Source organism: Gorilla gorilla, chromosome 2 (genome assembly GCF_029281585.2).
Source record: "Gorilla gorilla gorilla isolate KB3781 chromosome 2, NHGRI_mGorGor1-v2.1_pri, whole genome shotgun sequence".
NCBI lineage: Eukaryota > Metazoa > Chordata > Mammalia > Primates > Hominidae > Gorilla > Gorilla gorilla.
Window position 1 is genome coordinate 88,640,600 of NC_086017.1, and position 24,583 is coordinate 88,665,182.

Consider the following 24,583-nt stretch of genomic DNA (forward strand, 5'->3'; position numbering starts at 1 on the left):
TAAAATTTTACGTGAATTCGTAACAAGAAAGCAGATAGTTACTGATAAGCATTTCAGATTTATATAATTAATTTTCTTGCTGACAGAACATAAGTGGCTCAAACTTTACAAATCACATTTATCTAGTCGAATCCCAATTATTTTAGAAATAGATGAAATAGATTAACTGAAACTCAGATACACATACATAAACAAAAATAATATACCCTTAATATTAAAGAAAGACTTAGTCTCTGATCCAATTATTAACTTCTAGGTCTTGAGTGATCTTACATTTTTAATTTCAGAGGACTTAGGTAAAATTTTGCTAACAGTAAAGCCTGGTTATTCATACAACTAATTGAGAATTTTCACTCATCTGATAATACAGTGGTGAAATGTTAAGACAGAACGACTTTGTGATTAAATGGAATAAATTTGATCAGCACACAATGAAAAAAGAAATCAACACAAGAAAGAAAGATGTATTTGAGAACATTTTTAATAAATAATGTGACAAAATTACTTTTCTGATTATTGGATTTTCAGTATGCAAAATTATGGCTAAAAATAAGAGGCTTCTTACATGAACATAATGAAAACATTAATCACATGGATTGTTCCCTTAGTACTGCACGCCTTTTCTATGGAACTTTTTCAAATTATCTAAATGAACAAGTTTGGTTTTGGTGAACACCAGCCTTTTTTTTTTGTGGTTCAGTTTTGTTTGGCTTTGTTTTCCACTGGGGTCAGACCTGATACCTATCCATGAATAAATGTACATTTTTTTCTTCAAATAGCACCAATTATAAAATCAATGATATTCATAAAATGACAAAAAAGGATCATAGAAATCTACTAGTCAGAGGGCATCATTTGGCAATTGAAAGCAAGTAATGCCTCTATTAGAGATTTTAAGGAAATCTTGTAGGTTTCGACATTGGCCACAACAAACTTAAACCCCTTTTTTTCTTTAAGTCCAGGAAAAGTAAGAACCATTTGGTTCATGGCCCACAATAAAGTATGCATGTTACTTCACCATCTGTCATTATTCAAATATTCCAAATACAAACATAGAGCATTAACAAAACAGGTTAAAAACGCTTATCAACATTTTTTTTTTCAATAAGACAAAAAAGGTTAATAGTTACAATGGTTTACAAATAAAGTTTAGTGATTGTGCTTTTAAAACCAAAAAAAAAAAAAAAAAGAGAGAGAGATTAAAAACAGTGCATTACAAAAACAAAAATCAAACTTCCTTAAGTGGCACTTCTGAAAGTTGAACTGACACTACCAGAAGAAATTTAGGCCAGTTAAGACAGGGATGTTCTTATTCAATTGGTCATTAAAAACATCCACTTGTTTGTAATACGTATTTATAATTACTTTTTGATTGAAAAATAGAACAAGGTTTTGCTAGGTTTACTTATGACAATGACTAGACAACCAGAGATCCAACTGGCTTAGCCCTACTTATCCAAAAGTACATTTCCAATAAGAATATACTTCAATGATTGAAATGAAGACAAAATAAAATACCACCAGGGTTTGCAAAGAGTAAATATTTACAATGTTTCTACCCCATTCGAATTGTTTGTGGTTTTGCATTTGCTATATTTTTAGTTTCTTCCAGCAAAGGGTAGTATGAAAAACTGATTTTGAAATCATGTTAAAATGAAATATGTTTTAATTTGCATTAGCAGTTGGCTATAGAAAGATTATACTTTGAGAGCCCTTGGCATGAGGTTGAATATCAATTTTCTATATTTGATCAATATCTTGCTATAAATTAGCTTGGCATATAAGCAGTGCAATGCCATATCTCAGGGGCAAAATGCAAAAGAACAGTTTTTTTCCCTCTTGCTGGCTGATGACTGAAGCAAGAAGTCAAAGCACTTTGCTTGCTGGAAGTAAGGTGTAATGGTTTGCTCCAACAGCGAGGGGAATAGGAAGGCTCTTTGTAGGGTTAGGGATCAAACAACAACAATAAAAACCCAATAAAGTTTTTAAAATGATACCCCAATAAGAGGAATAAAAACGACAATTTGTACACTCTGATTGCACTGAACATTTTATCTGGCGTCATGTGTCATCTGACAGGAGGCATCTTGAGTGATGATTTTCACATTAGATCTCATAAGCCTCTTGGTTGTCTTCAGCTTTCAGTTTCCTGTAAGAGATACGTTATTGTCACATTTGAAAATAAATCTTAAGAGGATTGTGTTATATTTATTTATATGCATTTATTACTATTATAATTTAATGTGTCTTTTCATTTATTCAATGGACTATGTTGGAAAGGGCTCATGTCAACTAATTCATTCATCAACCTTAGTTGGTCTTCACAGCAAATTCAACAAGTACCAAACTGGGTTCTGCACAGTGCCCCGGTGTTGCGTGGTGGGACACAGGGCTCTGAGAAGCGGGAAGGAATGTGTTATCTACTCCCCTCAGCCCCAAGTCAACATTACAACTCTGCTTTTGTTGGTTTTAAATACTGGAGTTAACAGTAAGGCCATTCTGTTCCCCCAAAAGGCTACTTCTATTTTAAAATAAACTAAGACCTGAAAAACAACTTCTCTAACTGTTTGCAGGAGGAAAGCCTTTCTCATTCTAAACCCCAAAATCGAAATACATTGAGCTTTATAGGACTTTCAATTAGACATAATGGCCTATACCTTTTCAGCTTCTACTATAAAAAGTTGTCATTTGACACGTATTTATCTACTTGAGTTTAACCATATTTATTAAAAAATTTTCCTCAACTTTTATTAAATTGAGAAAATACAATCTTTGAATGGGTGAGGGGAGAATTTATGATATGTCAAGGCTAACAAGAGAGTATATCTTTGACGTAAGAAGTTTCCTCCAACTGGGGAGGTCAGTGTCACAGACTAGGCATACACTTTCAGAAGTGTAAAGGTGAAGGACAGTTAGCCAAACCAGCCACATTACCCTGGTGCTGACTATGGCAACTTCCTCACTCACATCATATAACTCTGTCATCTTACTGGGTTTTTATAGCCTGCTACAATGCTATGAATTATAATAGCTCTAGATCAACAGCTCTTACTTCTTAACAATGTGTTTGCCATATATGTTTCTTATCTGAAAATCTGCAAATGAAGATAAACCCTAGATAAACAAACTGCCATTAACATTTAAAACTTTGGGACACATTTCAAGAAAATTCTCAAATTCTCAGAACTTCAGTTTCTGCCATCATAGACATTGGAGTACTGAAAAGTTTGCAATAAAACAGTAACATTTCTGTACACTGATGAAGGTTCCTAACTACATAAAACAACCACAGTCTAACATTGGTAAACTTGGGGAAAAATTATAGATACCTCTAATTCTTCATTATTATCTTCTCCTCTTTCATATCCTCCAAGTACCTGCATTTCTGCAATATTTCTTCGACCTACATTTGCTTGTTCTCTTTGTCTGCTTCCTGATCCTCTTGATGACATTGAGCTTGAGGAACTGGGATCTCTGGGATTATTTGATGTTGGAAAAGTAGGTCTACAATAAGGTAGAATATCCTCTGTGTAATGAAATATAATAAATGCAGGTGAGTACCATCATACACTTTCACTGTATATTGTATCACTCCTGTCTATCTGTAATTCTGAATAAGGAAGCATCAGTGATTTAAGGTATAATGAGGACACTCTATAAGCATAATGAATAATGCAGCATAGTGTCTTGAAAATGAAAAGTATAAGCCTTGTTGTTTTCCTGTTAGTAGTCAGGGATTTGGATTGATTCCACTCATAAGCTCTTGTCCATCTCAAACTCACTACAGACCAATATCATTAAAAGAGGTAAACCAAACCTGGAGTCAGACTTGGCTTCCAATTCTGTCATTCACTATATGATCTCAGATTATTTTAGGCTTTAGTTTCTACTTTTCCAAAAAAAGTGATGATAACATCTATACCTAGAGGGTTTCTGTCAGGCCTCCATTCACATGGACACGTGAGACGGTTTCTTAGTGTTGATATGAAAACAGATGAGATAATAAAATATCTACATAACTTATAAAATGTTATTATAAGGAATTGGTAAAAATCAAGCCCAGTCTCCTAGAAATATCAAACAGAACCAAGCCTGGTTTCACTCCACAGACACCAAAATATCAACCTCCACGTCAATGTCCTATTTACATTGTGGAACTCTGAATCTTAGAAGCCTGCTATTGTTGCTAACTTCAATAAGCAAGCCACTCCAATTAATTTCTGTCTCCTGAATTTCTACCTCCTTACTGCTTGAAATTTGGTGCTACTTCTACTGATGCATCAGCCAGCTGCTCACTTCTCTCCAAAGTCTGCCAACTCTGCCTTTTAGATGACAAACACATAAATACCTAACTCTTTGGCATGCTTTTCCCCACCTCCCCCAAATGCTTCCTCTACTATTCACATTGCCCGAATGAAGCCTGATTTCCCTTGAAGTTCCCCCTGACGTTCTCTGTAGTGGAAGGGTAAGGTGGAAGGCTTGCCTCTAGCTCACCATCACCAGTTCTAAATCATTGCTCCTCTATCCTTGCACAAAAACATCTCCACCTCTGAGGCCCAAGCCATCGTTTTCTGAAGCCAGTATAGTCTTCCTTGATAGCGTCTTGTTCTTTCCATTCTACTCGTCACAACTTTCACCCCAACCCACAGTTCTGACACATAGGAGTTTCACAGTCCATGAGGATGACTGTTTCTGCAGCTTCTCTTCATAACACTTGATACCATGTGACCATCCTCTGTCTCTGTTTCATCAACGGCTTTCTCTCTACTGACTTTAGTTTTCTCAAACTACAATATGATAAAATCTCTCTCTTACTAAACACTTTCGCCTTAAGACTGTGCTCTCCATGAAATCAACACCTTCTTTCTTTCCTCACCACTCAGCCAGACTTCTTGAAAAGCAATTTGGATTCAATATTGATAGTCATAATTCCCATTCATTCTGCATCCCACTGAAATCTATTTATGCCTATATCACTACTATGAAACTGAGAAAATTGATAATGCTAACCGTGTTTCCAGCCTTGTGTCCCTGGACTTCTTACTGCTCTTAATCAATGCAAATATTATTCTCTCAGCTGCTAGCTTTCCTTCCTCCCTGGTCAATCTTCTGTGAGCTCTTTTTATGAAGCACCATGGATATGCTGATGCTCTACAGGTTTCTACTTTCAGCCTAATGTATAAAATTCATATTTATGTATAATAATTATATATACATTATACATATATGTATGTATATCATTCATGTGTGTGAGTGTGTGTGTGTGTGTGTGTGTATATATATAGATGAATGATATAGTTTGGATATTTGTCCCTGCCCAAATCGCATGTTGAATGGTAATCCCCACTGTTGGAGGTGGGGCCAGGTGGGAGATGTCTGGATCATGGAGGCAGATCCCTCATGGATCGCTTGGGCCATCCCCTTGATGATAGGTGAGCTCTTGCTCTGAGTTCACACAAGATCTGGTGGTTTAAAAGTATGTGGCACCTCCATCCCACTCTCTCTCTCTCTTGCTCCTGCTTTCACCATGTGATGTGCCTACTCCGCCTTCACCTTCCGCCATGATTCTAAGCTTCCTGCGGTCTCCTCAGAAGCCAAGCGGATGTCAACACCATGTTTCCTATAAAGGCTGCAGAACACTTAGCCAATTAAATCTCTTTCTTTTATAAATTACCCAGTCTCAGGTTTTTCTTTATAGAAATGCAAGAATGGCTTAATACTATATATATATTTTTTCTTCTACTGACCCTAGGTGATTTTACCCAGTCTCACAGATTATAACCCTTTCTAAAATATAACTGTCATAAGGGGAGGTATTTTGTCTGCTTTGCGTGCTGATATACTTTCATGTTGACCTGTAACACGTCATTAATACATTGTTTTACATTATTTTCATCATGCTGAATCATTAATTTATATTTTTAATTCCTAAACTATGCCCCAAACCTTAGGCTCCTATAGGCACCCCAGCTGAACCCCTACTCTTACATGTTCCTCAAACTCAACCTGTTGAACATTGACCTCACAATGCTCACTCCCTTAGATATCTTCCTTTGCTACATTCTCTAAGACAGTGAATGACATCACTAATCATTAAGATATGCAAGACAGAAAATTGAAATTATTATAGATTCTTCCCTTTCAACAACCTTTCCATACATCTTAAGTGTATCCTTTCCACATGGTCCAACATACAACAAGTAAGTTTGATTTTGACTCTAAAAAGTTTCTTGGATTTTCTGAGTCACCCATTCTTGCTCCTATAATATGGTTGATATTTTCTACATTCCTTGTCTGGGGGTTGCACACATCTTCAAACATCCTTGACTTATTCCCCTCTAAACTGTCTTCACTCAGCCACTTTCCTCTTATAAAATCTATAGGCTCTTTATGACTTAAGCCTTCATGTACCTCAAGAGCTTCATCTTTGACCACTTTCATTATGTAGTAGTACTGAATTTCTTACAGTTCCCTCAATAGACCTTCGGGCTTTTTATGCAGATTGTCCACCTAAATAAATCCTCTTTTCTTAGGAAAGAGATCTTTCCTAACATTCTCTCAGAGTCCTGAGTGAATTCTCTCTCTTCTGGACTCTCAAGTATCATGGCACTATGAAGGTTATACTGAATACAAAAATATCTATGAATTTATAGATTATCTGTCCCTCTCTCCCTGACTACAAGCCCCTTGAAGTCAAGGTTTATGCTTATACATAAATCTCAGGATTTAGTACAATGCTTAATAACACAGTAGGTGTTTGATATATGTAGAAATAAATTGAACTAACGGAGGCAAATGTCAGCAAAATGATTAGAAATTCAAGTCCAAAAGACCACTCTCCTTAATGAAAAATAATCATTCATTATACACATAAATCAGGATGCCTCTTTCACTATAAACAATGTAAACTGAATTATGAAGGTGAAAATTACAGCAATGCATAAAAATGATCATTTAATGGCATATATACATAGGGTTATGATTCAAATAAAAATTTGGAAAAGCAGAGCATATAAAATAATAACTCATCAGTGTACCTCAGTGATTTCCATGATTCCACGGGTTCCTTGTTTCTAGACTAATGGTCTAGTCTTACTTCGTTTGTTAGAAATATTTTATAGCAGAAAGGACAACTTACTAAATTTCTGAAGATTGATTTTAAAAATTTTATCTCTGTTTTCTAAATCTGCATACAAGATATTTCCAGGTTTATAAAATTTCCTTCTGAAGAATAATCTCACCTACTTTTTAATTTTTTTAAATATTTATTTATTTATTTATTTATTTATTTATTTATTATTTTCCAAGACAGATTCTTGCTCTGTCACCCAGACCTGGAGTACAATGGCATGATCTTGGCTCACTGCAATCTCCTCCTCCCGGGTTCAAGCAATTCTCCTGCCTCAGCCTCCCGAGTAGCTGGGATTACAGGTGCACACAACCACACCTCGCTAATTTTTTTTATTTTTAGTAGAGATGGAGTTTCACCATGTTGGCCAGGCTGGTCTCGAACTCCTGACCTTGTGATCCACCCACCTTGGCCTCCCAAAGTGCTGGGATTACAGGCGTGAGCCACTGCACCCAGCCAACTTTTAATGAAGCCTTCTTATAAGCAGGAATTGCTCCATACTTTCTGGGCAGATATAAACCTCGCAATTTACATCATCACATTCTATTTATGAGTCACTATTTGGAGTCGAGTCACACTGAATCAAAAGTTCAGAGCCAGATCAACTTTGGGTTAACTGAGAAAAATAAGTAAGTTTTTCAAGCTTTGGATTGTGGTGATATTATCAAGGACATTGTGGTCACACAATAGAGGCATCAGCCTGAAATGCACAGCTTTATCTATCACCTCACTTCTGAGTCTATGCCTGGATTGGGAGTTCATGCTGCAGTCACAGAACAAAGAGAAACTGCCCTCTGTTGAAAAGAAGTTAGCTAATGACCAGATGTCCATAATAAATACAACAATACACTGAGGTCAGATCTTACCACAATATATCTATTAAAATACAGTAGTTAAGTGCCCCTGTAGGTTTTTAAGTTTCATTCCCCTATCACTCTTTGCTGATTCCTCAACTAATAATCTTCCATTTCTTGTGTTTCTTCCTCCTACATGGTTTCTTCTCTTTAGTCTATAATAATATTCAAATCCACAATCCTAAAACATTTCCACTGATTTGGCCTTTCTGTCAAACTCTATCCCAAGATTTCCTCCTCATCCCAAACTTCCAGAAAGAGCTTACTTGTGCTCATCACCTCCCTTCCAAAATTTCCATTCACTTTCCAACTCCATACAGGCTGGCTTTTATTCTAACCCACAAAAAACATATTGCAAGATCCCTTTTTTCCTCGCTTGGTTTACATTCAACTTTCACCACTGTGGTATTTTATATGCCTTCCTGTCTGAAAATTTCCCACCCCATTCTTTATAGGACACTATTTTCAATAGCTTGGATATCTTGATTATTAAATCTCTGGGTCGGTCAATCTGTTTCCTTAATAGGATGTTGATTATCTGCCTACTCTCTAAGTATAATCATCCTCGACTAGTGGTGTGTTGGAGCAGGCTCAATATTTCACAATAGCTGATTATATTCATCTCTTCCTACCTCCACATTCAGTGACTTGAAATTGGCAATTTTGAGAGTATTCATACAACAGAAGTAAGCAAATGGCTACAAATTAGGGTTTGGTTTTGTTTTCTTCCTGGATAGCTGATTGATAAATAGTTACCGGCATTATCTCTGCTGAAATTCAGACTTTGTCGTTCACATAATTATCACCTCTGTGTTGTGGGTTCTAAAATCCACTCTGTCCTCACAACCTTTCTCCTCACCTTTAAACCTAATTCTCTAAATTTTTGTTGTGATTTTTTACTATCTGTGTTCTTGTTGGCATTTTAATCCATTCAAAACTGCAATAATTTTCCCCATGAAATTTAACATTTTCCCTGTTCTTTATTTTATTTTTTTTACATTGGTTAATACAATCATGTTTCACTGGTCATTCAGGGCCACCTAGTCAACCTATGAATAACTTTTTTTGTTTACTCTATTATTTCAACTTACCTTTGAACATTCAATTAGCCACCAAGTCTTATTGGGCCTCTCTCTTAAGTGTCTGTACAGGCTGATCCTTCCTATTCTTCTGAGCTATTTTAATTCAGTGCTTTCATATTTTATACTTAGAGTGTTACTGTAATGTTTCTGACACCTTCATCTACTGGTTTCCAGTCTCTTCCTTCACTGTATAGTGCCGCCAGTTATTTTTCTAAAACACATATCTGATTATGTCATTTCTCACTCAGAATTACTTGTTGGCTCACAAATGCCCTTGTTATAAATCTCAAACCCTTCAGAATAGTATCCCTGGCCTTTGCAACTTGGCCTAACCACCTTTCTAGTTTTATTTTTCACCCAGGCTACAGAACAGTTGTGTGATCTCAGCTGACTGCAGTCTTGACCTCCCGGGTGCAAGCCATCCTCCCATCTCAGCCTCCCGAGTAACTAGGACTAGAGGCATGTGCCAATATGCCCAGCTAATTTTTGTATTTTTTGTAAAGATGGTCTCTGACCCCAAATATTCAATTCTCCAGCCAAAGTGGAAACCATTGTTCACCAAACATTCATTTTCACACATTCATGTTCTTTTCTCAACCTATTTCTTTTCCCCAATATCCCTTCTCCCTCTTTAACCTGTGGAAATCATGCTTTCCTTTAAAATCTAACTCAGTTGGCACCTCTCCAGGTGATGTTGAGTATAAAGGCATATACTGGAGTGAATTGTATTAAAATTATTCGAGTACACGCCTATCTCCTCCACTGGAGAGCAAATATCTTAATCTTACCACTTTTTACACGGCCATATAGAGCCTAACTGTATGCCTTGCAAACACACTCAATCTATATTTATTTGCTGCTTGATTGGATGAGTACCTTGGATGAGATGAGTCTTTGCTGGTGGAAGGTCTCGTTTTGCTGCCTTGTTTCCACGTCCTTTCCCGTCATTTTGCTGTTCCTGTGCTTCTCTGGGATCACCTGGATTTGTTCGCATGTCAACAACCTGTCTTCCATCCAATACTTCTCTCCCCTTGTAACTGCTTCCTTTTCTGTCTGATGATCTGTCTGTTCTTGCATCCATAGAAGGGAGTTTTGGCACCACTACAGGTCGTACTTCCAGCTGTGTCTTGGATTGGGCAGTAGGTGACTTTATAGCAGGTGGCGGCACAGGAGGTGGTGGAAGATCTAAAAAGAAACATTAAAAATACTACTGTAAAAGTCTGCTGCTTATAAAATCATCAAACATTTGGATTACCATTGGAGCCACATTCACCTACGAGATACTATATCTTAGATGAACTAGAATACTTGAAGGTAACCAAGGAAAAATACCCCCAATTTTTTAAAATTTATGTTTATTTATTTATTTATTTATTCTGAGACAGGGTCTTACTCTGTCATTCAGGCTATATAGTGCAGGTGTGCAGTCTCAGCTCACTGCAGCCTTGACCTCCTGGGTGCGAGCAATCCTCCCACCTCAGCCTCCCGAGTAGCTAGGACTACAGGCGTGCACCACCACACCTGGCTACGTTTTGTGTTTTTTGTAGAGATGGGGTTTTGCCATGTTGCCCAGGCTGGTCTCAAACTCCTGGACTCAAGTGATCTGTCCACCTTAGCTTCCTAAAGTGCTAGAACTACAGGCGTGAGCCACTGCACCCAGCCAAGACCAACACTTTTAATGTACTCTTGTTATCTAGCACAGAACCATTGAATGACAAAGTTGGTACTTAGTGACATCTGCTCCTGGGATAGCTAACGCTGGGTATATGTACTGTAACTTTCTCTCTCCCAAGTATGGTAGAGCTTCCTAATTGATTTCAGTATAACACTGCTAGTACCAGATGCATGCCTTTGCTCCTCAGACAATCACTTCAAATTGATTGAGGTGGTACTTGAGTTGAGACTTATTTGCTATCTCTAATCTAGCCTAAATCTCTTCTTATTTTGTAGAGAAGGAAGCTCAAATATGTAGACCTTAAGCTACTGTGTCATCTCAAAGCTAGATATAATCAGAACCAGGACTAACCAATGGTTCAGTGTTCTTTATATTACTACATTCAATTGCATGTTTATAATCTACTATTCATTGATGGCATCTCACCATTGTGTTTATGTACCCAGAAGTTTTAAACCAGATAATCACTGGTATAAATGTATGTTAATTTCATTTACACACACACACACACACACACACACACACACACACAGTTACTTCTAGTTGTAGTTACATCTTAAGTAATACATATTACACATAATGTAACTTATATAATTTAATTTCTTCCCTTTTTTGGAGACAAAGTCTTGCTTTGTTGCCTAGGCTGGAGTGCAGTGGTGTGATCTCAGTTCACTGCAGCCTCTCTCTCCCATCAAGTGATCCTCCCACCTCAGCCTCCTGAGTAATTGGGACTACATGCCACCACACCCGATTAATTTTTGTAGTTTTTGTAGAGACAGGGTTTCACTATGTTGCCCAGGCTGGTCTCGAACTCCTATGCTCAAGCCATCCACCCACTTTGATCTCCTAAAGCACTGGGATTATAGCTATGAGCCACCACACCCAGCCTATAATTCAATTTTGTATATCATAGATGATATACTTAAGAATGAAAGTAGTCATAAAATTTGATATCTAGAAAAAATTTTTTTAATCAGTGCTATCTTTAAAAATCATTCCTCCAGGGAGAAAGGAAATATGTATCCTAATATTATTTGGTAATTTAGTAGAAGAATAAGAGTAGATACTAAGTTTTGGTTATTCCGGCTGCAGTATGGGGAATGTATTAACAAGAAAAGCTTCAATTCTGGAGGTCAAGAGATTATTATAATAACTCACATAATTAATGATAGGTGATAAAATGTTATTGGTGTCTGTTCAGATGAAGAGGAAAAGACGTGTTTGAGATTAAGGCAGAAAAATCAATATTATTTCAGGATCAATGAAATACAGTACAGGGGTGGGGGGAGGAAAGAATCTAAGATGACTTTTAGGATTTTTGTCATAGTTGGCTTGGTGAATGAAAAGAACATCACTGAAGGTACAGAATGCAACAAAAGGGAAAGTTTGTGAAGGAAGACTATAAGTTCAGTTTTAAAAAAGTGAATAGGAGGAGCCTTTGGAGTATCAAAATAGAAAGGTACAACAGGCATTTGTAAATAAAATCTGACTTTCAGGAGAGATCAAAACCAGAGATACAGGGATTTTGGAATTATCAGCATAGCTATGTTTTTAAGTCATGTCTTTAGAAATGGTAACGTTTTCACATTTCTAGAATAATGTCTAGAATAAACTAAAACACATTCATAAAACATCTATTGCATGCTTAGTATTATAAAATTAGCCTTAAGGTTTTAAATTTAAAAAATACAAATTTACATGGTAAAAAATTCAGTAGGAGTTTAAACTTGAAAAAACAACCCCCGTACCTCCCCACCTCCATTTCAAATCCCTAGTATTGACTATGCAGAGGTAATGGGCTTGAATGGTTTTCTATAGATCATTCCTGAAGTTGTTTATAAAGCAGGGCTGTCAAGTCTCATAACTGCAGGGAGCACCGTTCACATCAAGGACTATATAAAATGGCCACACCTGGGATGACACAGAGTACCTGTCTTCCCATTCACATGTGGTGACCAGATAAAAAGGATCACACACACACAGAGACAGCCTTCCTTCTTTACCAACATGAATGGATTGCGCTTTTTTCACCTAACCAGGTAGTTATACAGATTTCCATATGTGTACACAGGGCTTTACTCTTTTTTGGAAAAGTTTGTCTAATGTTATATTCTATGACTACATCATTATTTTTTAGCCAATCCCTATAGAGAAATATTCTGGTTGTTTCCAGATATTTTATTATTATTGACACTGGGCCATTGACCATCATTTACATGTATCAGCATGAGAAACTGTTAAATATTAAAATTGTGTTTTGAAGATTCTTAGTATAACAGCAAATTCATGGCCCTAAGAAGCATCAGTTTTAACCTAGTATTTCTCATAATTACATATTTTTAAAAAATAAATGAAACTTTTTTGTTCCATAAATATACAATTTTTTGAAACTTCTTTTCTTTTGGCATTATATGCTAAAGCTAAGGTGTTAGAATTCATTGTATTAGTTTTGAAAACAGACAGTCTGAGTTGCCATCTTAGTACCTACCAGCTGTTTTACTTAGGAATGATTATAAAAAGTGATCACACTTTCACTTGCATTCTTTTGTTAGTGGTTTTCATGGCTTACCATGTTCGAGTATCATATAAATAGACTCAACAGTTTAGCCAAAATGGTAGCCAATTATAGCCAATAGCACTAATTTTCCCTCTGATTTTATAAAATCAAGTTTTTTGTCTTGCAAGATAGATTGACAGTGTCACAAGTGTGTTTTTCCTCCTTTGTCTACTACTTTAACAGATTTTTCAAAAAATAATACATAAAAATAACTACTATGATGTCCCCTCCCTTGATGTTACTTATTATTAAAGATAACCAAAAAGAGAGAGTTAGAAAACAGGCTGTATCAAGTAGCCTAAAGCCAAGGGACCCAAGGAAGAATGATTTTAAGTTCAGACTGAGCCTGGGATTGGCAACAAGGGGAAAAAAGTCTAATTCAGAACATACCACGAAGCAGAGAGAGTGAGTGACTGCAGGCTCATTTCTGCACTATCTGCTTGCTATAAACTTAAATTGGATTGCGAACACAGATTATCAGGAAGCTGATGACTGCCACTATCATCAAATCATAAAATGTCCGGGCCTTTAAGATATCAAAACTGATGACTACCACTATCTTAACATCATACAAAGGCTTGGGAATATATGACTCATGAGACAAAATCTGTTACTAGATGTTCTAGATAGGTGTTATTTATAACACAAGTTAAAAAGAGAAGAGAACCTGATGATAATTTAAAGAATTCTAACTTCCTATATATATTTGTCACTGTATCTAATTGACAATTAGAGAGGGAAATGTTGACAGGTTTGATTTCTTATATAAACAGATGGCCAAATAAATTCTTTCTTAGGTATTATAAAATATCACCAAGCGGGGATATCCCTGCTTATGAGGCCAGGGATTATTATAGTATAAACAATCCCATATTCCACATAGTGATATATAGTGCTTTCACCCAATTTGTACCATGAGTAGTACAAATTGGATTTCACAAATTGGATTGTGGACTTGTTTTGTATGTGTGTGTGTAGACTTTATGTAATCTTATAAACACTCATTCTTTCTACAAGACTTTCCAAATAACAGTATAATGCATGTAAAGTAACATGTAAGAACATATGCATTCAGACAATTCTGCCAACATTAACCTGCTCTAGAGATCCAGCACTCTATTTACTTAACCGCTTCAAGTCCTCAGACCTTGTAATTAATGATAAATCAAGTCAAAATAACATCATTCCAAAGAGGGTGGTGAATTTATAATTTATGAAAAGTAGGAATGCAGAAATAATGTAGATTTGGTTTTTAAATCAACTATGTAAATGCATTAGAGAGGTTGAAGAGAGAGGATGGAAAGAATCTATTAGAAGGTCCTAGAAATGCACTTATTCCTGGCTTTTACTCAATAAGACTCTGGCTAATAAATATTCATATATCCTAATCCTACCCTTTATCTGGGTTCAACTTGTAAGAGGCAAATATGGAATAAATAAATCATTAGATACCGCCTGTCAGTGTGACTGTAGCATGCAGTACTCTCCTTTGCATCGAGTTCTCCCTGCGTGCTTACGAGACCTTGGATTTGACCGCAGAGCAAGGTTTGGCCACAATGCCAGGTGTCAGGGGCTGGTGCACTGTTATGGGCTGAATTGTGCCCCCTTAAAATTCAAATGTTGAAGTCCTAACCCCCAGTACCTCAGAATGTGACTGTATTTGGAGTCTTTAAAGAGGTAATGAAGTTAAAATGAGGTCACCGGGGTAGGTCCTAATCCATAACTGATGTCATTACAAGAGGAGATGAGGACACATACATACACTGGGGGAAGATCAGGTGAAGCACAGGGAGAAGATGGCCATCTCCCAGCCAAGGAGAGAGGCCTCAGAAGAAACCACTCCTACTGACACCTTGATCTTAAACTTCTGGCTTCCAGAACTGTGAAGAAATAAATTTCTGTTTTTTAAGCCACCTGGTCTGTGGTACTTTGTTATGGCGGCCCTAGCAAACTAATACAAGGATTAACTGAGAAGGATCATCGCAAATTACTCTTTATCTGTTCAGACATGGCCACTCTTTATCCTTCTTTATATAGTTTTTAAAGACTCTACAAAGGAATGTCATAATCTGAACAAAATTTACAAAGTAAAGATGCTACAAAATCAATACTGACAAGCCATATTCTGAACAATAGTTCACATAAATGTATTGACAATAATCAAACTCATCCAGCATAATCCATACATTTTGCCCACTAAAAAGAAAAAAAAAACCCCACAAAATCCTTCATGTCTTACAAATATGTTCAATTCACATTTTAACAATCGGTAGCTCTTTAAATTCTTTCTTCCTCTCCCTTCTCTTTTTTAATACATTGTACCAATTGTGTCTGCCATTGAGCTTCTTCATGAGTTGGTCTATGAATATTTTTTCCAAAAATGCACTGTAGTAATTTGGGAAAATAATTTCTGAAAAAATGGCTTTTGTCTCTACGTCATAACCACTGCCATCCAGAGTGTGTGCATTTCTTTAGTGCATTAACAAGAATCTGCATTATATGACTGACTTTAATTAATCAATATGCATGATGGGATATGTATATAATAAGACACAGCATTGTTATTTTGTGTTTTTTTACCAAACAGTAAGCATTCAGCATGAAGACTTGTTAGTACAGTAAACATAACTTGAAGGATAGTTACCAAAATATTGAAAGAAAGTGAATGCTGTAATAGCTTTAATCATTTCTCCATTTTATCTATTTTTGTGACTTAGAGAAAATAATTATTGGCTTTTACATTGCAGTATACACTATCATAATTTTGCATAATCACTTTTGCGAAATGAGCAATTAGAAATCCAAATAAACACTTCAGATTAACTTTTGGCTTCATAAATATTTCAATATATGTCTTTGGTATTTCTGAAATTAATTTAAAACATAACTTGGAGGCATCATCATTCAATTTAATAGTTACTATTCAGGGATTAGTTAGAATTATATTTAATTATTAACACTGAAATAAGTACTACAGAACGTGGGACAATAAATACAGACAATTTTCAAGCATAGTGTAATTTATAACTGTGATACAATATTCTTTAACTTGGCATGCTTACATTATTTAAAACATTTTTAAAAAGCATCACTCAATGCCAGATTCCCCTTTGAACAAGTATAAATATGTGGTAGAAAGATCTACACAAGGCTTTAGGCCAGATTTTCTTCCTTATGTATTCAATTTAGATGTACTTACATCCAGGCTTGATGTTTGGTCAGTTTTTCAGTGAGGAGCACTCTCTTCTAGATAATAAAATTTGATAAAACAGCCATAAAACTTGAAAAATGCCATTCTGGTGGTCCCATAAATGTAAAATTGCTGGTAGAGTTGGGGGATTTATACCTAGTGTTTGTCCCTTCACAGAGGCAAACATGCAAAAAGCCACTGTAATAACCCTTCAAAATCAGATAATATTCTGACAGCTCAGTTTTACTAACAAAAGAGTCCTGGGCAGAAGCCAGGAGGCCCAGGTGCGCTGTGTCACGCCAGTATTTAATGTAGTCTAATATCAGATAGATGCCAGTGAGAGAAAATACTCAGAATAAAGTATAGATAATAGCATGGACAGCCACTCATTGCAAAATTACTTGTGCTCATCATGCTGTGAGCTTTGTATTAAATTCTTCTGTCAAGTGGTAGGAATCATAGGGAGAAGTACCTCAGAAAACCTTCCTTGCAACCTTGGATAAGGATCTATAATATTAGGCTTTCATATGATAATGGCAAATGATGCCCTTTTTGAAAAATTGCTGACTGGTAATGAAAGTCCTAATCAGATTTTGTTGCAGAGGACCAGGAGGTGGGGGAACTATGCCTGTAACAGCCTTCTTCCTCCACCCCTTTAGCAAATGTAGCAAACTTGACAACAGCAGTGAGTCTGAGAGAATTTATCTTACATGAATTTCCAACAAAGCCTGTGGGGTTGTTTTATAAAATGAGAAGGTGGTGGTTTAATAAATGCTGGGCCACCTGAGGCACTTTCATTAAAGGCTTTTTCTAGACAAAATCACACTGTTTGCATTTTCCTCCTGTGCTCCCTTGAGAATATGAACGTTACCTCTTCAGTGAGAGTGGATATTGTATGTGAAGGCATGAAGAAAGGTGATTTATCTTTTGGTGCCCAAAATAACTGTTCGTAACACCACTGTTGTTAGAATTAATATTCAAACACATTTACTGTCTTCTATTTGAATGCAAAATTGTAAAATAAAAAAATGAAGACACTTTGGAGGATTTATCAGTAAATCTGACAAAGGTTAAACCTATGCCATTACTTCAACTATCAGTTTCAACTACAGTGATGTTCTTTTGTTTGAAACTATAAAATAACTTTCAAAAATATTAAGGATCTACAAATGGTTTTGTTTTTTTAAATAACAAGCTTATCAGAAAACTGCAAGGAGTAGAGATGCTTGACAAAATATGTAAGTAGGTCACTTCTATAAGCAATATGAAGCTGATTGTTAATAAATTTTTTATGTAATTTCTAACGTCAGTGAATGCATTTGCTAGTCCTAGAGAGGCAGGGTAAATAGGCGAGATTCATAGATGTTTTCATCCGTGTCAATGGACTCACCATCTGTGTAGGTTTCTCTGCGCAGATGTCCTGGCTGGTGTTTCGGTTTCTTGGCTGGTCTGGTTTTCTGCATTACGGCGGCACTCATGTTGCTGTCTGTAGACACAGGACTTGTGGGCCTAGGGCACTGAGACGCATGAAAATGTCGACGGCCTAAGGAGAAAAAAAAAAAAATCCAAGCCAAACTCATCAGTGAATTTTAATTACAATAGGAACAACAAAAGAAAACATTAAAACCAGAAACAGCTTTAATTTTTCTGAAAAGCAACAAAAAAAGCTTAAACAAACTCTTCTAGCAAATAATAGGCTTGTTGTCACTCTGCTATTTACTGGAAAAAATACCCCAAAAGCATTTTCTGCTTATTTCATTTGTTTTAAACCACTGTGCTTTTATTCTGTTAAAGTTCATGATACCTATTTATTAAAGAAAAGTATTCCAATTATTTTTGCAATTAGCTTCACTAAAACGTTATACTTAAACAAAAAATAGTAATTAAATGTTTGCATAATATAGCCAATGTTTGTTGCTTTTTCAAAAGAAGAGCTAAAGTTCTTAGGAAATTCATGTTCTAAGAAAAATGAACAGTACTAATGGCACCCATATTTTAATTAAACATATATTTATAGTATACTTTGAAGACAGACTCAGGTGTATTCTCTTCAGGTGGTCTGAAATTGATCTAGCTCACATATTTAGGTCTGCCAAAAATTACTTACATCTCTTTTCTATCTCTAAATATTTGCTAGTTCTGGATACTTAATGTGATCCCTCCAAGACTTCTGTTTTTTTTGGTGGTGGAAGAGGTAGATGTTTGGTTTTGGAGAAACAATAATCCCAGGTACCAGTGGGAATTGAATTTACTAATTAGACATTGCGTATTTCAAAGCTCCCACGTTCTCTGGTGCCTTACATAGATGCTGCATTACAACACCTACAACATATTTAATCCATAATCCCAATGGAGATATATTGGTCCTATGTTTGACTTTCACTGTTTTGGTTTCTAGAAATTCTAGTCACAAATCCAGAACTTTCTACTGTACCACAAGAAACTTCAAATGGACCGCGACAACATGTCCTTTGGCTATAAACAGAAGCCACATATAGTGAAATCAACACATTTAAAGACGGTAACTGAAGCATATTAAATAATATACATTAACGCAGCCAAGTGAGAAGCAGTGTGATTGGATATTCATAGTAACTTCAAGTCACATGACAAGCACCGTCATTCCCTGAAAAGACACTGCAATAAGCACGGGCCAATGCATGTTTAGTTCATTAAAATTATGAGCTCAAGGAAAACCAGAAGTGCCACTAAATTACAAAACAATAAAATTTTAAACCAAACTCTCTTTAGCTATGATGGAGACTATTACAATTAAAGTTACATATCCGTGAAAACAGAGAATTAGGGCTGAGACTGAACCCATTATTCATTCTACTGTGTAAGGCCATCCACTGCTCACAGACTCTGAGCTATAAGGTTGTTTACAGATGAATTTTCAATGTTATTTCTATGTTTCGTCCATTTAATAAACTGAAATATTTTCTAACGTATTCTCAAAGCGGTGGTTTGAGATGCTTCATTTCACCATTTTTTACAGAAGGTTAAAAAATAAGGAGGAAACAAAAGCCGCATGTAAAGTTAGATGTTATTTATTTATTAAGAAAGATAATTAGGTTTGCATAGTTTATTACATTCAGCAGCTACTAGAGGAATAAAAAACCATATTTGATTGAATGACATAAAATATAGGCCTGGCCAAAATAAATATATATTCTACAATAATAAGTTGAGAGATATTAGAAATCTTTTTCCTGTAACACATTCTTGATAAATAATATATAGAGATGACTTTATAATGTAATTTACATTTTATCTGAATATATTCTACACTGATAAAAAATAATGGCCAATCCAATATGTGAAAAGACCATGGAAAACTACCAATGTGGTAGTTATTAAACTAAGAACAATAAAACAGTAAAATACCAGTAACTGACTTGTTGTGATGGCCTTTTCCTTCTCTGAAATGTATCTCTTTCTTGCTGATCATTTCACTCTACTATTTAGATTTTCTTGGCTATCAAAAATATAAACACACAAAAATATGTATGGGAATGTATATACTAATTCTACAGAAATGAAAATCATGTGATAAATAAGTCTTACATTTAAATTCTTTTCTTTCTTGAACTATTTACTTTCTAAAGAGAATTGGGAAGAGGAGGAGATAAGTAAAAATATGTTGTAACATAAAGATGAATATATGGTAATTAAAAATGGGTTACTAGCAATGAAAGTAAAAATATGAAAAGCACTTGGTTTAGCTTGCTCTCCCAATTATTATATTTAAAATGTTTACTGTAAGTATGGAACGTTTATGCTTGAAAATGTATGCACATTACGTATACCTTCATATCTTCCCAATTAATATTCTAATTTGAGAGGACATAAAGAGAATGGGAATTAAGGAGAAATAGCCCATTTTCCAAAGGTCAAAGTGATCTACTTGGATATTTATGTATTTTCCCTACAGAATTTTTATTTAAACAAGAGAACTATCACAACAAATTTGATTTTGGTGAGGTTCTACACAAAAAATTAGAGTATACATTCAAAAACACAAACTTCATTTAATTGACTGTATGTATAGTTTAAAGAAATTATATCAATTTGTGTAATACGTATATTTGCTATGGCTATCCTAAAAAATGAGGTAGCTCCCTATCACTCATATTATGTAAGATTTATTAAATAAAAACTAAATAGAAGATTTAAAAAGCCTTGTCAAGGAAAAGGGAATAATCCAACTAAGTCATATTCTTGGACTGTCATTTCCTTAGGCAGCTAAAAAAAAAAAAAAATGTTAAGAATAGATGCTTTTCAAATAGGACGTAAGATCATAGGACAGAATCAGCAACAAACATATATACATTGAGTTTTCTTTCCCAGCTTGGTGAAAAGTGTTAGGACTCACCAGCAGCATCCTGCATTTGCCGTCGTGCCACTTTCAGACCAGCATACTCTGCCGCTGCTGCGACTGCCTGGGCAAAGTCAGCATCAGTGAAAAAGGAGCCGTCCGAAGAACTAACACTGGAGCGTCCGCTGGAAATGTTGTCCTCCTCTGAGGCTGAGCCCCAGCCGTTGATCATGGACCCCGTGACAGAGCTCTCCAGGTCCCCAACACTGGAGGCAGGTGTCTGCTCAAGCCCACGTAACAAAAGCCTTCTGGTTTGCATCTTGGCTACCTCCATGTCAGCTTCGTCTTCTTCCTCTTCTGGCGCATCCGTATCCATATCTGAGACCAGGGGTCCTGAAATGTAGCCATAGGTATGTGGAGGGGAGATCGGCCGTGGTGGTGGAGGAGGACTCACAGGCTGCCGTCTGTATGAAGATGAATAAATAGGTCTGGCTCAGCTTGTTATTTAAGACATAAAAGGCCAAATTACCCAAGAAATTCACAAGCATGCAGATTTGATCTTTACTTCTTTTGAGCTCATATGTTCAGAAAAACAACTGAATATCACAACATATTTAAGTTTGATTTTATATTGAGTTGCACTTCGCAACCAGAGGCTCCACCGGGTTACTTTCTGATTCAAGTTTAATAGAAATATAGTCAGTTATCTCTAAGCCTTCTTATGTTTTATCATTTGGATTATGTTTCACTAAAAAAGGAAAAGTAATACTTGTTTTGAAAACATACACATATGTATCTGTCCTAAAGCATTTCAAATATTATCCATAGTTTATCATTACTGAAGACAACTGACATTCATCCTGAAACACTTTGCTCCATAAACATCTGTTTATTTCCCTTTTTTTTATCGCCTCTCCTACTTTTTCAAGCAAATGAAGTCATTCATCTTCACTATAAAGAGTAAAATTTCATAAGATTTAAAAAAGCACACATTCAGCATATGACATAATTTCCTTTAGATTTTATTCTATTAAAAAAAAGCTATGGAAGCCAAGAGTAATTCTTCTCTGATTTATTCGCTATGAGTTTCATTAAAGATCATTAACTATTTTTAACACTATTGCATTTATTGTTATTCTTTTTTAAAAATATATTTAAAGGTATTTTTTCTTATGTCCTGGAATTAATTTAAGAACCAGAGTTGAGGACAAAATGAAGTAGTCTCCCAAAATATAGGTAAACAGTTACCAGGTAATTGGTTTCAACCAACTCTCTGCAGACATAAAGAATAACAACAGCTAGAAGCCATCCTTCCACTAACACCACTAGGGCTATGATCCACAGTGAATAGGTGACCGAGAAGGTATAGAGCATTTTGACTTTAGTAGGAAGCAAGATTCGTGGAAGGAAGTCATCCCCATGGGAGGAGAATGCTAAGAGAATAACTCTTAAATTAAAAGAGTGCCTTCAAAAAAGGAAGACATGGTTGGATTTCTAGTTGGAGGAGTCCTTGGTCAGTGACTTGCTCAACAGTCCTAATATTCTCTAAGCAAGGTTAAAGAGATGACATATGGAGGACTTTCAGATGGAAAGGTCATTAAAACACCTCATCAAATTTTGCCCTCCTGAGAAGTAAAGAGGATAGAATCTACACAAGCTGCCAAACTGAGCACCGGTATTGGAGAGCAGCTGAGATTAGGGTCTAAGGTCATCTGGCGACCTCCACAGCTTGGGAGGCTAGGAGAGATACAGCATGAATGCCATCAACTGGTAGTTTACCTGAAGATATGGATAAATCACTTAAGAACTGCAAATGCCTAGAGATGGTGCCCAGGATTGAGGCCTTCATCAGTGGGATAAGTGAATGTCGGCACCTCTCCTTTAGCACCCTTATGATACTCATAGAGTAAGATGAGATAAGAATAGTCTTTAGAGCTAACCAAGCAGAAGACTGGATCCTCATCTAGTTTGCCCTTTTCTCATTCCATCTTCCCTGCCTTAGCCCTAGGAGAATGCACCTGGCAGAGGCAGGTGGAGGGAGGTATTTAAAAGCAGAATATGATCACTTTCTCCATGCCACCATTGCCACAGAAAAGGGCATTTGGCAAAGGATGTCTGGGAATGCACAACTGAGGTTTTAAAATTAACAAAAATGACTGGGCATGGTGGCTCATGCTTGTAATCCCAGCACTTTGAGAGGCTGAGGTGGGTGGATCACCTGAGGTCAGGAGTTTGAGACCAGCCTGGCCAACATGGCGAAACCCTGTCTCTACTAAAAATACAAAAATTAGCCGGGCGTGGTGGTGCATGCCTGTAATCCCAGCTACTCGGGAGGCTGAAGCAGGAGAATCACTTGAACCCGAGAGGCAGGGGTTGCAGTGAGCCAAGATCAAACCATTGCACTCTAGCCTGGGTGACAGAGTGAGACTCTGTCTCAAAAAAAAAAAAAATTAATTACATGACATTAAATTAATAGAACTAGATTTTAACAGCAAGCAAACAAAACAAAACCATACAGGACCTGGTCAAGATCTAAATAAAGTTAAAACCAGTAGGATCTGCTCCAAGATCTCTACTATAGAGAGGGAAAAATAACTTTGATATGGCACAGTTTTTAGGGTGGCATGGGAGTTTTTTGAAGAAAAACGTTTTCAAGCTGGGCTTGGTGGTGTGCACCTGTAATCCCAGCACTCTGGGAGGCCAAGGTGGGTGGCGTCAGGAGTTCAAGACCAGCCTGGCCAACATGGCGAAACCCCGTCTCTACTAAAAATACAAACATTAGCCGGGTGTGGTGGCGGACACCTGTAATCCCAGCTACTCGGAAGGCTGAGGCAGAAGAATTGTTCCAACCCGGGAGGCAGAGGTTGCAGTGATCCAAGATCGCGGCACTGCACTGCATCCTGGGCGACAGAGTGAGACTCCGTCTCAAAAAAAAAGAAGAAAAACATTTTCTGCTTTTTATCCCAATGAATTTGAACTTTCATAAATCTGTTCAATAGAAATGGAAAACATTAAAAATAAATGATTATTAAAAATATTGCAATTAACTCATTTAATGAGCACTTACTTTGTAGCTAAGCATATTTTATAAGATTTACTCATTTAATTCAGTAACTTTTTGAGTTACTTTTTAAATGATCATTTTACAGGGGAGAATATTGAAATTCAGAGGGATTAAGGGTCTTACCAAAGTTGCCACAGATCACATGTATCAAATGCAGAATTTAAAACCAAAGTTTATTTCCAAGGGCATGACCTTCCACACACATATATAAGTGTAAATATATTATATGTGTGTGTGTGTGTGTGTGTGTGTGTGTGTATACATATAAGCTAGGAGAGATATATGCCATATACAGATGTATTAAAAAACCAAGAAATAAAAGCTAATATATTACATTGAAAAAGTATGCATATACACACATATATGTAATTATATATTATTATGTGTATATATCTGTTATATATACACAAAACATTCTTTAATATAATGCATTATTTTTCATTTCTGGGTGGTTTTTAAAGTGTCTGTGTGTGGCACTAGGAGAAATATGAAAAATGTGCCAAAGCTGAAGTTATTTAAGAGATTAAAATAGATAATTGTTTCAATATGGAGTGTTATACACATAGGAGGAAAACCATTGTTTAATTTGGAATGCAATAAAATACCACACTTAAAAGTTAATTTACAGTCTTTGTCAGCATACAAACCCAAAATACCACAAGAAACTTCTTCCTTCTTAAAGACATGTAAGACTTTTTAGCACAAAGGAGACTA

The 24,583-nt window shown here is 36.1% G+C and overlaps 1 protein-coding gene across 6 annotated transcripts in view; it reads right to left on the reverse strand.

The window, feature by feature from the left end:
- Positions 1–463: 463 nt before the first annotated feature.
- Positions 464–24,583, reverse strand: part of ROBO1 (roundabout guidance receptor 1) — an 813,755-nt gene continuing 789,635 nt past the window's right edge. For all 6 annotated transcript variants that reach the window (XM_063703935.1, XM_063703932.1, XM_063703934.1 and 3 more), the window contains 5 exons: positions 20,863–21,269; positions 17,878–18,030; positions 9,942–10,250; positions 3,330–3,526; positions 464–2,149 (listed from right to left, as the gene is read on the reverse strand). In XM_063703935.1, coding sequence (XP_063560005.1) covers positions 2,135–2,149; positions 3,330–3,526; positions 9,942–10,250; positions 17,878–18,030; positions 20,863–21,269 — 1,081 coding nt within the window. In that variant the 3' untranslated portion in view covers positions 464–2,134. The remainder of the gene's footprint in view (positions 2,150–3,329; positions 3,527–9,941; positions 10,251–17,877; positions 18,031–20,862; positions 21,270–24,583) is intronic.